General features: G+C 56.0%; 6 protein-coding genes and 1 non-coding gene across 7 annotated transcripts; 4 read left to right on the top strand and 3 right to left on the bottom strand.

Annotated features, from left to right (window-relative positions):
- Nucleotides 1-818: 818 nt before the first annotated feature.
- On the bottom strand, nt 819-1,174 carry MRP10 (mitochondrial 37S ribosomal protein mS37; the record flags this gene model as incomplete). Its single annotated transcript, XM_071063720.1, has 2 exons — nt 819-988; nt 1,066-1,174. 2 exons carry the CDS (start codon nt 1,172-1,174, stop codon nt 819-821), a joined length of 279 nt encoding a protein of 92 aa, XP_070919821.1.
- A 473-nt stretch (nt 1,175-1,647) lies between these two features.
- Nucleotides 1,648-5,938, top strand: MFIFM68171_08299 (uncharacterized protein; the record flags this gene model as incomplete). The annotated part of the gene is made up of 3 exons (XM_071063719.1): nt 1,648-1,712; nt 1,777-2,078; nt 2,133-5,938. 3 exons carry the CDS (start codon nt 1,648-1,650, stop codon nt 5,936-5,938), a joined length of 4,173 nt encoding a protein of 1,390 aa, XP_070919820.1.
- A 561-nt stretch (nt 5,939-6,499) lies between these two features.
- MFIFM68171_08298 (uncharacterized protein) lies at nt 6,500-8,324 on the bottom strand (the record flags this gene model as incomplete). Its single annotated transcript, XM_071063718.1, has 6 exons — nt 6,500-6,780; nt 6,854-7,285; nt 7,384-7,495; nt 7,580-7,736; nt 7,832-8,097; nt 8,163-8,324. 6 exons carry the CDS (start codon nt 8,322-8,324, stop codon nt 6,500-6,502), a joined length of 1,410 nt encoding a protein of 469 aa, XP_070919819.1.
- Nucleotides 8,325-9,043: 719 nt separating this feature from the next.
- Nucleotides 9,044-9,834, top strand: MFIFM68171_08297 (uncharacterized protein; the record flags this gene model as incomplete). Its single annotated transcript, XM_071063717.1, has 3 exons — nt 9,044-9,236; nt 9,323-9,455; nt 9,525-9,834. The coding sequence occupies 3 exons, from the start codon at nt 9,044-9,046 to the stop codon at nt 9,832-9,834; spliced, it is 636 nt and encodes a 211-aa protein (XP_070919818.1).
- Nucleotides 9,835-10,551: 717 nt separating this feature from the next.
- On the top strand, nt 10,552-10,646 carry MFIFM68171_t126. Its single transcript has 2 exons — nt 10,552-10,588; nt 10,611-10,646. It is a non-coding gene; the product is annotated as a tRNA-Lys (tRNA).
- Nucleotides 10,647-11,624: 978 nt separating this feature from the next.
- Nucleotides 11,625-12,904, top strand: MFIFM68171_08296 (uncharacterized protein; the record flags this gene model as incomplete). Its single annotated transcript, XM_071063716.1, has 2 exons — nt 11,625-11,928; nt 11,991-12,904. The coding sequence occupies 2 exons, from the start codon at nt 11,625-11,627 to the stop codon at nt 12,902-12,904; spliced, it is 1,218 nt and encodes a 405-aa protein (XP_070919817.1).
- Nucleotides 12,905-13,743: 839 nt separating this feature from the next.
- On the bottom strand, nt 13,744-14,442 carry MFIFM68171_08295 (E3 ubiquitin ligase complex SCF subunit; the record flags this gene model as incomplete). The annotated part of the gene is made up of 1 exon (XM_071063715.1): nt 13,744-14,442. One exon carries the CDS (start codon nt 14,440-14,442, stop codon nt 13,744-13,746), a length of 699 nt encoding a protein of 232 aa, XP_070919816.1.
- Between the last annotated feature and the right edge of the window lie 435 nt (nt 14,443-14,877).

The raw sequence follows: 14,877 nt of genomic DNA, 5'->3' as shown, positions 1-14,877 counted from the left end.
CTTACTCTAGTCTGTTTTGAGTCTTCTTCCCCCTTCTTCTTGGAGATAATTCTTGGTGCCGTTTATTTTTCCTTTTAAGCCGCTAATCCATGGTTTTGTTTCCCTAAAATCCCTATTAGTTGGTGCTCCTTTTAGGGATCGCGTGGGACAAAGGCTCGTTTCGGTGATCTTGTTCGCTGATAATTGTTTCCGTCCGAATCCGTTGAGCTGACTGGTTGGTGGTGTGCTCTAAGACGGAAACAAAGGGGATGTATCGGTGGAGGAAGATGATGTAGGAGGTGGGAAGACGAGATGGGCTGTTGGCTGACCTTGGTAGTATATTGTTGCTTTGCCTGTCTGTTTGTTTGCTAGATATGAATACCCAGGGAGCATTCGTGTCTTGATCTTGCATTAGTGCCCCGTTTCCGTGGTGTCTTGCTCGGTGCTGCCCATGCCAGTCTCACGTTCAGAGTCCTGTCAACGATACGCACACTGCATTTCATCGTCTTGATTATGGTTTCCTGTGATGTTCCTTATACATATACACGACCGAGCGAGCCTCCGAATCACCGATTAACGCCCCTTTCCCTACCCCAATGCATCGCTGATGTGACATATAATCGCTCAGCCAGTTCGGTGGATAGTATACATTGGATCCGTTCCGCTGCCTCTATCAGCCGCATGGTTCTTGGACAGGATGGTCAGGGCCAACGGTTGTAGAGTCCAATTCCAACTGACGCGGGAGTGCGATCATTGCTCTTCCTCCGCTGCGCGGTCCACCGTAGACAGTGGAGAGTCGTGTTGACGCTGCATATATCCGTCGCCACATTATCATCCGCTTATTTCCCTTTGCTGCCCTGGGCAATCAACCTCTTGGAGAACCGGGCGAGGTGGTAGTTGATGGTGTTGTTCGGTTTCTTGGGTGCCTGGGGGGCATCCATGCAGGCGCGCAGGGCCTGCTCGACTGTGCTGCAGCCCCTCCCGTGGTAGCCAGCCGAGGCCCAACAGGCTGCGGGGGGAAAACAAGGCGTTAGTTATACGGGAACCGGCGCGCCTAGATCAGCCGGAGAATGTGGAAAGGCATACCTAGCACGGAGGACATGACGGTCAGGCAGGGGTTCGGCTCGGCGCGTGTCGGATGGCGGACGCGCAGCCTGCGCAGCGGCGGCAGCCGAATCGGGTTCTTGTTGCTCATCTCTGTTGTCGTCGCTCCTCGGGTGTTGGGAGTCTCGGCCGCCGTCTCTCGTCACTGGAGTCGAGATCGACTTTGGCCAATGGCTCGAAACTTTGCATGAACCGAGATATTCCTGGTCACGTGGCGATAAGCTGCGACCCGGCAGCCGTCTGTCAAGGCAAGAGTGGGGCTCAGCTTGGCAGTCCTATCCTGGTTGCGGAAAGCCCAGGGGAACAATGCGAGATGATTGGCTGTCACTTGGGGATGTAAACAATCGGGATCCCGACACCCTTGTCGGGTGACTTGGAGGCGTCGATGGAGACCGACACGACTTTCGCGATTTATTCCAGAGCGGCAACGCGTTCCCCGTTGCTTCATCTACTGACTCGAGCACCACGTACTCGCGCTCCCGTTGACATGAGCTAGCTTTGGTATTTTTTCCCTTGGTTGCATACGATTAATACCCCTTCTTTTTACAGCAACATCTGTACACCATGTTCGACTTCAAAGGTGGTCGCGAGGGCCACGTGCTGCACGGCACCGGTTTCCTGCGCAAGCAGTAAATATCCCCTGAGCAACCATGGACTTACCGAGACTGGGAATGGCTTACCCGTTTCCTTTAGGGACCCCATTACCGCTGAGTGCTTCCTGCCTCCACGAGTCTCGTTTCCTCGACCATGGCAGCGTGTTGCGGTCAACCCCATCCCCGGTCAGAGACGACAGCGCAAGATTTGGAAAAGAGTCGGCGGTCTCGGGTCTGCCAACTACGACTATTTTCGTGCCATGGCAGAGCTTGAGCAGCAAGGCCAAGGAAGCAGGAAGCGTGCGCGGCAGGCAAGCTATATCCCGCCGTGGGGAGATGCGCGGTGGGACGTTAGATACCAGGAGGGTCACGATGGAAAGCAAGACCTTGCCAAGGCGCGAGGTATGTCCGTTGATAACTGCTGCTATTGCAGTGCGGCTAACGAGAACGACGCAGTTACCGTTTCCAGTGTCAAGGAAGAGGAGGCTGCGGCATCTGCTCGGATGAACGACAGCATCAAGCCGCAGCCTTCGACTTTCCCAGAAGAGAGCTTAAGATGGATCCCCAGAAAACGGCATAACTCTCGCTGGCCGATTGAACCAAGGAGGGAGAAAGCTCCTAGTGGTCGTATGGTGGCAGATATGCAGCCACTAATCGAGTTTGAAGTGCCGGCCGAGCCCCAGCCTATTGACACCACGCTGCAGATCGACGAGTCGCAGATGAAGAGGCGGTCTACGCGTCGCCTCAGCAGACGCATATCTCTCCTTCCGTATGAGGATTCACCGCGGAAACTCTCCATGATAGCCCTGTCACCCGCCAAGACGTCTGCACCAGTGCTGTCGCCAGTCAAGAGGCCACCAGTTACCCTCTCACCCACCAAAGTTGCCGATTCACCGCTACGTTCATTCAGAATTAACGCCACGCCTACAAAGGTTGTTCTCGAATCGCCAAAGACTAGCCCTCCAGAGCAATCGCCGTCGAAGGCCTCGCCCATTGCACAAACCCAAGATGTTACGGCCACCCCAGTTACCAAGGCTCCACCCACTAACTCATCGCATACACCTGCGAGCCCCGCGCCTCTCATCTTCGACCAGCCCACTCCCGATGCTCAGGCTGAACCTCAGCATGAGACTCGGAGACGCGTCTCACTTTATTCAGCCCGCCGGATTGACCGCGGTCCCAGTGGCGCCTCGCGGCTGCTCGCTCTCAAGACGGGGCGGGGTAGTCCCAGCCGCCGACACAGCTTCACCTCAATAGATGGAGGGCCGGTGAATGTACGGGAGGGCGCCAAAGGAAGACGGAATACCTTGGACGTGTTCTGTGTAGCCCCCGAAGGGATTCGGGATATCGTGTCCAGCGGTGAGGATAGCGCCGAGCGGGCTGCGCCTCACCGCATGGCCGATGAGGTGGTTGAGATCGACATGAAGAGCAATCTCGACATCTTCGGTCAGCAGCACAGGACTGCCGAACAAGCACGCCAACGGCATAGCCCGTACCCCGGGAGTGGGAATGAAGGAGAGCGGCCGGCTTCCGCGCCAGAGGCTCCATCTAAGACGGTCGTCTCCTCTGCCGAACCTGCCACTGCCCCACCCCACGTCATGCCGAGCTCATCGGCCACTGACACTTTGTGTGCGACCGAGGGTGCAGATGCGGGACCGGGAGTCGCAGTTCTCCATCAGGCAGCAACCGGTCCCGATGCATGCGCAGCCGACATAAGAGATCGCGACCACACCTTCGTCCTGGAGGATTGCTCACTTTCCCGCACAACTGAGGAATTGACAAACTTGGAAGCTGATGGAGCGCAAGCTAAGACCATGTTTACACCACACGATCCCGAAGGGTTGTCAACCATTTACGAAGAAACCCCCATTGTCGGCATCCCACCCCCAAGGGAATCGGAATCTGAAGTTGAGGAACCTCATCAATCGGCCCTTGAGGCCAGTTCCGCATCCTCCGTTGATGAGCAGCGAGATTTTGGCGAAGCCTCGACGACGCCTTCAAGTGAGATGACAGCATGTAACGAGCCAGATGAGGATGGTAAAAGACCCGCAGAGGTCATGCCAGAACCGGACGGCACATTCGACATACCCGCCAAACACGTAATCACTACGCGAGATGCCTTGTCCTCTCCTGATTCGCCAGATCAGACGCCTCAGACAAGGTCCGACGGGGATCCTCAACAACCGCCAACGAGCAAATTAGACGAAGATGATGGCTTGCTTAATCCGTCGGAGGATTCTGTCGCCCCGCTAACGGCAGACGACAGCGCTTGTGGGACATTCTTGATCGATGTGGAGACGACGTCGAGCACCCGGGTATGCAACGAAGAATCTGAGGGAATGAGAGTCAACGAAGCACCGAAGGGTATGGTTGCTTCCGAGCATGATGCCTCGGCTCTACTCGCATCGCCCTTAGCGAAGGATTTGGACTCACCGTCCCGGGCCGCATCCTCGTCCCCCCTGTTCATCGGAGCTCTCACATACGCCACTGCCGCGCAAGCCCCAGCGCCCGCCACAACGGCAGAGATGGGGATAGGTTCAGTTACTGATATGGCACAGCATGAGCGCCCAGGGTTCACCCCGATTAATACCCGTCAGGCCTCACCGTCACAGAGTCTATGTAGGGTGCTGGACCAGTTGGATGGTAGCGGTACCGGACCTGAATCAACCGAATCAGACGACCTCGATGAGGACGAGTTAATCGAGGAACAACTCCAGGAGGACATGGCCGAAGAGGCCGCCGCCGCCGTCGACGAAGACTTCACCTTGACGGTGGAAGACGTGCCCCGTGTCGAGAACGACACGTTCCAACTTCGAGCCATGCACGATGACTCGGAAATGGAGATGCTCAGAAAGTTTGTCACGCGGGTGGCGGCCGATAAGAGCGCCAAAGCGGCAGCGGAAGCCCTCGCGGACAAGGCTGCTCGCCCAGCGCGCCGCTCCGGTTCAGCCTTCTCCATGACCTCGTCATCAGGTTCGCCTATGCCAATGGCCAAGCCAGAGTCTGCCACCCCGGCCAGGCGCAAACCCCTCGGCGAGAAGAGCCCCAATAGTCCGAGCCCCGCCAAGAAGCGGAAGCTGGAGGATCTACTAGATTTCCCAGTCAAGCGCAAGGACTCTACGGACTCTCAAGGGAAGGCCAGAGACAACGAGGACAACAATGGGCACCGCCATAACAAGCGACGCCGTCGCCGCCTCGACCCAGTCCTCGCAGACCCTACGCCTTCCCCGTCTCCCGAACCGGAGTCACTCGCCTCTCCCGGCGCTACCACCGCAGCCCCCCGCCGGTCAACCCGCACAGCCACGCGCAGCACCCGCAGCCGTGTCGCGTTGCGGCCCACAGCGCCATCAGCAAACTCCATCGCCCTGTCCATGATTCCCGTCCGTTTCTCGGGCATGGGCATGGGCACGGTCGACGACGAGGCCGCGCTGGAAGCCCACTTGGCGGCGAGCGCGAGGACACGACAGCAGCGGAGCGAGGAGAAGGACTTGGCGACGGTGACGAGGGTGAATACGAGGAAGAACAAGGCCGGCGCGGTCCCGCCGCAGATGGTGCTGGCGAAGCAGGCCGAGGACCCGCAAGGGTGGCGGATGAGGGAGCTGAAGGGGGTTTTTGAGGCTAGGGAGGCCAAGGAGAAGAGGGAGGGGGAGGCGGCGGGGAAGAAGGGGAAAGGGGTGCGGTGGGCGGAGGAGTTGGTCCGGTTTCAGAAGTGTGAGGAGGTGTTGGTGGGGAAGGAGGATGTGGTTATGAGAGATGTGGAGGATGTGGATGGGGTGATGGAGGGGGACGAGATTGCCGAGGCTGAGCCGATCATGAAGGCCGAGACGAAGCCGAAGGCGGTGAAGAAGGCGGTTGTGGTGACCGCGCCGGCGTCGGGCGCTGGGTCAACGAGGCGGGCGGCCACGTCAGCGGCTGCTGCTGCTACTACCACTGCTAGTACAAGGAGGTCATCTAGGTTGCAGGCTCCGACACCGGTAAAGAAGATGACGGGTAGAGATGGCGGTGATGAGAAGGCGGGTTCGGCTCCCTCCGCTGCTCCTACAGCACCGGCGCCGAGGACGAGGGCGCTGCCCAAGCTAGCGCCTGCTCCTGCTCCTGCTACTACTGCTGCTCCTGCGGCTGCGGCAGCGGGTAGCTCGTCGTTAACGGCGACTTCGACGCGCACTACGGGCATGACTACGAGGCGGTCTAAGATTGCCAAGTTGGGGATGAGTGTGAACGGGACGCCGGCGCCGAAACGTAGGGGTCGGGCTGTTGCCTGAGCTGCATCGTCGGGTGGTATAGACGACCATTACAGCTTGGTTTCATGTTTTGCCATTTCATAGCGAAGAGTGGTCTTGGTTTAGATGCCTGGTTCTACAACAGGAGTGGAGAGGGAGCAGAAATACCCGGCGAAAAGAGTGCTGTCCCAGGAGGTGGCTTATTATCGAGCATTGCTACATGAGAATTATTTACGGGCCGGGGATTGCATGTTGCGCTGTTTATCACTGGTGTACGTGCCCTCATTTGTTTTGGTATATGTATGGCGGTTGACGGCACCCCTCTAACTCCAGTGATTCCAACGCAACAACATCGCACTATGCCTGCTATTGGTGTTATCCAAGCCTCTGAGCACAGTCTGGGGTCTCCGGAAGTCTTGTGTTTCCGGTCATAGGGTAAGAGCGCTATATAATGGGTGAAAGAGGTGCTGGAGTAATCGGCGGCACAGCTGATCTTATAAACCGCGTGGGAAAGCTAATAAAACTAACGGGTGGTGTCTAGTGAGAATGAGAAACGGAAGAAAGAACGCGGTAACTAAAGCTGTACTTTGGTAGGCGCTGTTATTATTCGCCCTCGACCCACAACCCGGTTTCGGCTAGTTCTTGCAGTCCCCTTGCCATCGAGTTCGCTTCCCCCTCCAGGAAAACGCTGAACTGTGATATCATTTCCTCGCTGTCTTCGGGCAGTTGCCTGTATTCATGTACGAACCTGTTCCACTCCCTCCGGGCCGCGACATCATCGAGCCGGAGGGCCGGCAAGCCTTGGCCCTGACGCAGCCGGAACAACTCCAGGCGAAGCCGGATAGTGAAAGCGCTCTGCCAGCTGACTCTCACGACGGTAAAAGCTAATAGAGTGAAATGTTAGCCAGTGATATTTGGACGGCAGCAGGCGCAGGCTAGCCGGGCTAGATACCTCACCTTTCTCTGCGTTCTCGTATTCCTCTCTGAGCTCTCGGCGGTTTCGGGATGCATCGATCGTCTGAGTTGCGGCCCACGTTGTTACGGCAACGGGAGGTATTGACGCGCTGGTACCTAACCTAGTGACCAGTCGTAAAATTGCGGCGGCAGCACCAATGCCGACAGCATTACCATCCGCACCCCCGGCACGTCCCGCAACGACATCCGCGTCAGTAGCTCCGGGTATGATCAAAGCTCCCGCGCCAAAAACCCCAAGAGTAAAGGCACCACGCGCGATCGCAAGGCTTCGTTCTTGGGTCACGGCTCTCTCCAACGAGCCCAGGAAATGCGGCTGCAGCGCGATGATTTCGGAAGCGACGATTGACAGGTCGCAAAGCTCGCTGCATACTGAGATCATCCACTCGTTATCGCGGAGCAATCTTCGTAAGCTCTCTATTCCCGGGATGCAGGATAGACCTCATGTCAGCATCGATCAGATAATTAAGGGATTATCAATCAGGGCGAGCTCTACGGAAGAGCATCGTACGAACCGTCGGAATCCCCGAATCGCCTCACAACATTGCTCAACCCGTTCCCGAAGATTTGCATGTGGTTCCTATAATCTTCTCTGAGTTCATCCAAATTCCTTCCTCGATCTGGCCGCTGTTGTGATGGCATGCGGTTAGATTGGTCTTATCGAAACACAGCGTTGCGAAGCAGGCGCATAGTTGTTACAGGCATCCTCACAGTGAACCATCTGAATACCATAGCGACCGTCGGCAAGGCGCCTGCGAGGAAGCCGGCAAAGTCGAAATTGTCCGCAATTGTGGTGCCCACAAGGGAGCTCATCATACGAAACGAGTCAATGGCTCCGGCCAAGGCCGCGAAGCCGAAGACGGCGAATCTAAGCGCCCCGCCCAGGGTCAAACGAAATCAGGACACAGAAGTTTGAAGCGGCGACTGCAGGACTCGGGAATCTCGGAACACGGTACCACTCACGTTGGGATGAAATACGGTCGGCTCTCTCTCGTCACCTCCCGTGCTATCCTCCTCATGTCCGAAGGGCGCAGAGAGAGCATACGCTCAAAGAAGAATGCGTTCCAATACGCTTTAAACGCGCGCGAGACGGGTATGATGCCCCAGACGTGTCTCTCGCTCATGCAGTTCACCCAGCACTGGTTCTGCTCGTCCATCATGGCTCGGCACGTATCTTGGATGGCCGTTTCGAATGTCGAGGTTTGCCCGGAGGCCAGCTGTAATTTGACCTGCATAGCTCGTTCACCAAATGATCAGCGCTGGGAGAAAGGGAGTGAATGCCGGCTTTGCTAACCATGGCAACGACCGTGTTGTCGGCTTCGGTCACAATTTCGCACCTAGCCACGACCACACGTTCGGTAATGTTGTTAAGACAGAAGCGGAGGTTACCGTGAAAGGTTTCATGGCTCTTAGCAATAACGGGCTTGCGGATCTGGAAGTCAAAATCTCCAGCCATCGACGCGTTTTGCTTTGCGCTGGGAGTAGGTGCGGTCAACCTGTAGAGATAATTAGCTGCAATATTGACAGCAATAACCCTTGCTTGCGAGTTAGTTGGGCGGGTGGAGATGGTGCCGGCCGTCAAGCCTAGTATTTGTATACCACTAGAACAGGGCTGTCTGATTGCCACATGGGCTGCCTGCGGGTGTTATTCGTTGCACCGACAAGCCCCGTGGGCCCATGAGGATTAGGTGCAAGCGTCATGCAACTCTCGATTCGCAGAGAGCCGTCGACAGCCAACTGGAAAGACGTCAGGAACCGCTGGGAGTAGAGTAATGATTGGCTCCTCCAAGAACAGAGATATGAAGTAAAAGCCAGCCCAACCACCTCTCGGAGTACCCGCGGATAGCGTGTCTGAGCGTTCTATAGTATAGAGGAATGGCAATGATCCTTCGCGAACGGCGGCCATATAGATTTCTTAGTCTCCTTATCTCGGAGAACAGAAAGGGGAAGAACAAACCGGCGATGATCCCTGAATCTGGTGAGTTGAAACGGTTACACAGGGGCTGCGGTGATCCCCAATCAGGTCAAGACGCGTCGCGCAATCAGCGCTTAGGCATATTTTCGAAAACCGCGAGAACCCCCCAAAAGGCGAGCACAAAGAGGACAAGGGAAAAAGAAAAATAAGCCCGGAAACACAATTGGGTATAATGATTTAGTATTTCCACCCCTGCAAAAATGGCCACATCGAATCCTAGGATGAGTGGATCGGACCTTTATTACCGACACGAGCTGGACGGACAAGTTTTGGCGATTCCCCCGCCGCTTCGTCCCGGAGATCTCAGGAACTCCATCCTGACTAGGCTTGAATGGTATACCAATGTCCTGACTGCTCTCCCGCACCGAAGCGAAAGCGGCGATTCTGGAAATGGTTTGTTACCCGTCTAATCCACCTAGCGCGTCGTCGCACTATCTTCTTTATTGTAGGCGCAGGTTGCTAATTAACGGATGGGACAGTCTCTGCCATGCGCCTCGCCGCGGCCCAGGCCGCCCTACTGAAAGACCTCCGGCAGCTCTCCAAGTTGACAGCAGATCTCGAGCGCCGTCTGCTTGCTCGGCGGAGAGGGAAATGGCTCGTCCACGCGTCGCTGTAAGAATGTTCCAATCCGCGGTCCGTTGATTGAATGCAACCGAGGGTGCCGACTAACAAATCTCCCAGCGCAATCCTGAGTCATGCCTTCATGATCAAGGTGTTGCCTGTCTTCATCTCATATCTCTTCCCTGCCTGGACCACGCCGAGGGCCCGCCTGGGACCGGTCTTGAGTGTTCTCCAGTGGTATGCGTATCCCATTGCGGCCTACAATATCACCAACTTTGAGAAAGGATTGGGAGAGACCCGGAATTTGAAGAGAGACCTCACCATTATCGAGACCAGGGTGGAAAATGGGCTTGAAGTCCAGGACACCGCGTGCTTCAACGATGCGACGTGGGGGGGTATTCCATGGGAATCTGGATACGAGTCGGTCTAATCTAGCGGCTAGCATTAATTCTTCTAACGGCCGCTCACGAGTACACTAAGTTCGAGGAGAAAAGGAGGGGCTGAAGGGCCATCTTGACTCTCGGATCGGAGGGAATGTGGTGGTCCGCCAGACAAGATCAAAACAATTTGCGCAGGTACAACCCTCTGATCAGAGGGAGATTACTTTGCACGCAAGAAAAGCTCCCGTATTGAGTGTGCAAAAAGGTGTCGAATAGTGTGTGTTCTGTCTAAGGATCAATGGCTCCTCCGTGAGTTCCAGCAACCAGAGCCTCATCCCAGTAAGTAGCTCCCTCTGATCAGAGGGGCCGTGATCCCTGGGGACGGCTATCCCCAAATTTACTACCTCCTTCTCGCTAGCAGTGCGTGCACGGCCCGGCGTCTTCATGCACGCGGTTGGATCTGAACACCGAGCACAGCCATAGCTTGGGGCCCGCGTATTACCTGCACATCTTAGCGGTATCTTCCGAGGTTATACTGATACAACTAGAAGGGAACGTCTTCCTCGTAAACTCAGGTAAACTGCCACGCGAAACGATCCAACATCAACGGTTGCTCTCAAACTCCACATGGAGTCCATCTTGCGGAGCCTCGGTCTTTGACAGCCCAGGCCAAACCTTGACAGGATCCACAGTCTTCACCGGGACGATCTCGCAAACAAAACTATGCGCCGGGTTCAGCACCTGGACAAACAAGCCACAAGGCGTCCGCCCGGCTAGCTCAATCGGTAGAGCGTGAGACTCTTAAGGGGTTCTCCCGAGAAAATACATCTCAAGGTTGTGGGTTCGACCCCTACGTCGGGCTCAATTCCCGTCTTCGATTGACTTTCGCCTTGTTTCTTCTTTTTTTCCAGATTGTGATGATTTGGAGTCGAGCTTGACTGAGTTTCTAACCCTCCTGTCAATGATGAGACCACCGAGCACCCGCAGACCGAGACTGCTCAAGTGTCCAATCTGAATTTCCAACCCACCGGACACGCATCGCTGAGCACTGTAGGAGCGACAAGTGAGTTTTAATCAGTTCGCCCTCCTGGTTTCCGCCTTTGCGGCATGTTTCTTAGCATCTATGGCACGGGATTGCCGAGTTGAAACACTCAAGAGCGGCAATATGCGGATGCAGGTACGTGGCGGTGCAGGCGGCACAGTAATTGGATCCTGGAAGCACCCAATGGCCTCCTGGCTCAGGAGCGGGGGCGGCGTTAGTGCAGCCTCTGCATCTCGTGCGGCTATCCCGTGCCTTTGTTGGTCGATCACCGTGTAGATGTGGAGATTGCATCCACGGGCCCCCAAGACCTGTTGCCTCTGTGAGCATCCACGGCCAGGCTACTCAGATCCGCGCCGGTGTTCGTCTTTCAAACTGCAGCCTGGGGCCCAGCTGAAGTTGTGCCACATCACAATGGGTCTTGATATGGCGAAAAGTGAGCTCAGAGGGCCGATCCTTTACGTTCTGTAGGCCAAAGTGTTTCGTCCTGGGAAGCGGTAGCAGGCGACAGGCTGCAGCATACCTTATGCAAGGGGCGGGGATGCGTGACTGTTGGTGCAACCTTGGGAAGGTTGCATTCCATCTTGTTGCGGGATGGTTCTTAGCTGTGCCGCAGAAACCAAACAACGAAATATTGAAACATACGGGCTGCGCCCTGCCATGATTTTGGCTCGAGACAGGGGCCAAAATGGGCTTTATACTTCTTAGCTTCCCCTCCGGCGTGTTCTATAATTGTTCGTCGGAACCAAGTTCTCGGAGCAGCTACCGGATCGCTCTCCAGGGGTGCTTCAACCCGGAGCCATGGCGAGGGAGCGGACAAGATCAAGCACTATGCTCTCGCTGCTGGCCGGTGCAGGTTTGCTGCTGGCCAGCGTCAGGGCAGCATGCTACGACACCTGGGGCAACGAAGACTCGAACCAGGTGCCGTGCTTTGCGCCCGAGACAACCGACACGACCACGACAACATGGTGCTGTAATAAGGGCGACTACTGTCTCTCCAACGGTCTGTGTCTAAGTCCAGACTACAACAACCTCATGATGCAGCAAGGTTGTACAGACGAAAACTGGGGCGGGGGGTGCCAGAAGTTCTGCACCCCGCCTAGCCGTATGCCTACCCCTAACCAACTATCCAGGGAACGACATCGCCAACTAACACGTCCATTCCAGAACAAGACTTGGAGACCAATGCGGTCCCATTGATTCCCTGCCCGGCCAGCTTCGGCAACCCCATCGACAACATCAGATTCTGCTGCGGCCCGGACGCCTCCTCATGCTGCGAAACCCCGTCCTCCTGGATCGCCATCCCAACCGGCCGCATCATCGGCGACCCAACGGCTCTTGCCGCGGGCTCCTCCGCCGCTCCCACCTCTTCCCCCCTCAGATTAGCCCTCGGCATCGGCCTGGGTATCGGCCTGCCCATCTTTCTCGCCCTCCTGACGGTCGCCTACCTGCTCATCCGGCCGCTCTCGGGCCGGCCCCGCGGCCATTACCACGTCCGCCGCCACGGCGGCAGCAGCAACCATGGGATCAACGGAGGCGGCGGCGGCGGCGACGACGACGGTGACGACGAGAAGCGCGGCCCCAACCGCCGCCACACCGCCGGCTCCCGCAACCGCCGCGACTCGTTCGGCCGCGTCGACACCAACATCGGCCCGCCCAGCGACGACGGCCACTGGGACCCCATGTCCGCCGCCGCCGCCAGCGCCGCGTGGCCGCCCAACGGCGCCGGGAATGTCGCGGCCGCGATCGCGGCGTGGGCGCGCGCCGGCGCCGGGCCGTTTAATACTAATGATATTTCTACTGCTGCTGCTGGTGCTGAGTATGCGGCCGGCATCGGCATGGTGCCGCCGCCGAGCCCCAAGGAGATGGACGGGCGGTGCCGATCGCGGTCACGCTCCCGCGCCGGCTTCGGCGGGAGGGAGACGCCCGTCAAGGTGGCGGAGCTGCCGGTGGACGGCGCGGACGGGGTGGGGGTGCGGGTCAAGGTTATGGAGGTGGCCGAGGAGGTCGAGTTGCCTGTTTATTTGCCGGATAGTGATGTCGATGTGGAGAGAGGGGGTGTGAGGGGGGAGAAGATGTAGCGACGGTTTGTTGTACGATTTGTGTAGGTTTGGAGCGGATGTCTTGTATTATTTGTATGAATAGTGGTCTGGCGAGGCGACTGGATATGTGCTTGACGGTGCCCATTGCTGTCTTGGAGGATAATAGTCTTTGTACTGATAATGAGAATCTAGCGTCCCGTGTTTGTATGCAGGCTTCAGGAGGGTGGTGGATGAAACATGCGCGATCGTGGTACATGGGAATAACAAATAATTAGCGTAAACGTTTGACGGCCGTGATATCTTCATGTAATACTCCTAGCAATACTAGACTTTCCGTACCCTAACAACCTAGCCGGGACAGGGGGGGGGTCTTGATCATGATGTTGCCATGTCCTGACCGTATCGCCCAGCGCTGGCAATGGCACATCTACTGGCAACATGATGTCACCAGCATTTTGGAATTGCTAGCGCTGGGCTATACGGTCTAGGTAATGACAGATAAACCCCCTTCTCCTGCTAGGTAGCATGCTGGAGTCGTGAGGCTATGTAAGTTTTTCGTTAGGATTGACTCGGATGGACAGCAGAACAGTCAAGGGATGTACCCAAAGGGATCATTTGGGTTGGGTTAGTCATCATTGGAGTCCACATTGCAGTCACCGGCTTTGTCAGTCAATGACTGCCCGTTGGGTTCTCCAAGGCTTCACTGTGTAGGGACTCAATTAATACTGTTGGGTCCAGAAGGAACACAAGTCTATTCAGATTGTATCACGATCTACTAGGTGACAATCCGGCTAGGTACTTAGTCTATTGCTTCCATGATAATGTACCCAGGATACTACGAGGTTGGTGGCACTTGATTAATCACGCCTTTGAGCTTTTCAGAAGCTGCTGGGAGCTCCACGAGAAGGCTCTTCAGATGGACCTGCTCCTTCTGGACCATCACCGTCAACTCCCCTCAAGTCAAAGACCCACGCGGTCTCCTTGCGGATTTGCGCCTCCTGCTCCGGGGTGAAGTCATTTTCGATGCCGAGAAACTCACGGATCTCCGCAGCCGACTTCCCGCTAATCATGTTGGCCACCGCCTGGCAACCCATGTCAAGCAGTCTCTTGATCTCTAGGTAGTTGGCGACGATGAGGACCTCGTACAATAGAGAAGAATTGAGCGAGTTAAAGAAGGTCTTGTCCCAACCGACAATGATCACGGGCTCGTTCCTCAAAATGGGGGCATTTTTCTTGTCCCGGTCCTTCTTCTCGTCCTCGAACTTCTTCTTGTGCTCTTGGAGTACTTCCGCCGTAGGTGTCTCGTTTCGAACGGCCATAGGATCCAGCTGGTGGTCGTCGACGTCATCAGGTACAAGGGCTTCATCTTTGTGGTAAGACAACCAGTCAAAAACCTGCGCCAGACCCTGATCGCTCGCCTCGACCGAGATGGGGAGAACATCAATCTCTTGATCCGCAAAGTCCTGCAGGAGCATGTTGATGACGGCTGAGTGCTTCGCGGCTTTAATGTCAATCTCAAACACTTTACCGCTTTTACCTCCGGTGGTGTTTTGGATCCTGATAGTTGACGGAGACATTGTGCTTTAGTTACTTTTTGCGTTGGTCGGTGTTGTGTTTGTGTGGTTGTTCTTCAGACTCTGCGAATTGTGAATGATGAGAATAAGTGTCTCAAACCAGTGCCTACGACTACTTTATATACATTATCAAACCAGGTGAAATCTCCAATCGGCGGTTGAACAAAGCTCTGCTGCCGGTTCCGGCGGTATCGCATGGAATAGAATACAGAATGGAACACAGAATGGGCATCAATGCTGGCGACAATGGACTACCCCGAACAAGCCCATTGTAGATCGCGACAGTGAGACAAAGAACGCATCAAGCACAACAGTCTCGTACCCTCCTTTGGGCTCGATTGCATGTCTGCCCACCTGGATCTGCGTTGCACCGCCCATTATTCTCAGAACATGCCAGAAAGCTCAGTCGGGCCCGAGTTGAGGTGCAAAATGGTATCC

The sequence above is a fragment of the Madurella fahalii genome, assembly GCF_045866475.1.
Source record: "Madurella fahalii IFM 68171 DNA, scaffold_4, whole genome shotgun sequence".
Taxonomy (NCBI): domain Eukaryota; kingdom Fungi; phylum Ascomycota; class Sordariomycetes; order Sordariales; genus Madurella; species Madurella fahalii.
This window is presented reverse-complemented; position numbering and strand designations above follow the sequence as displayed.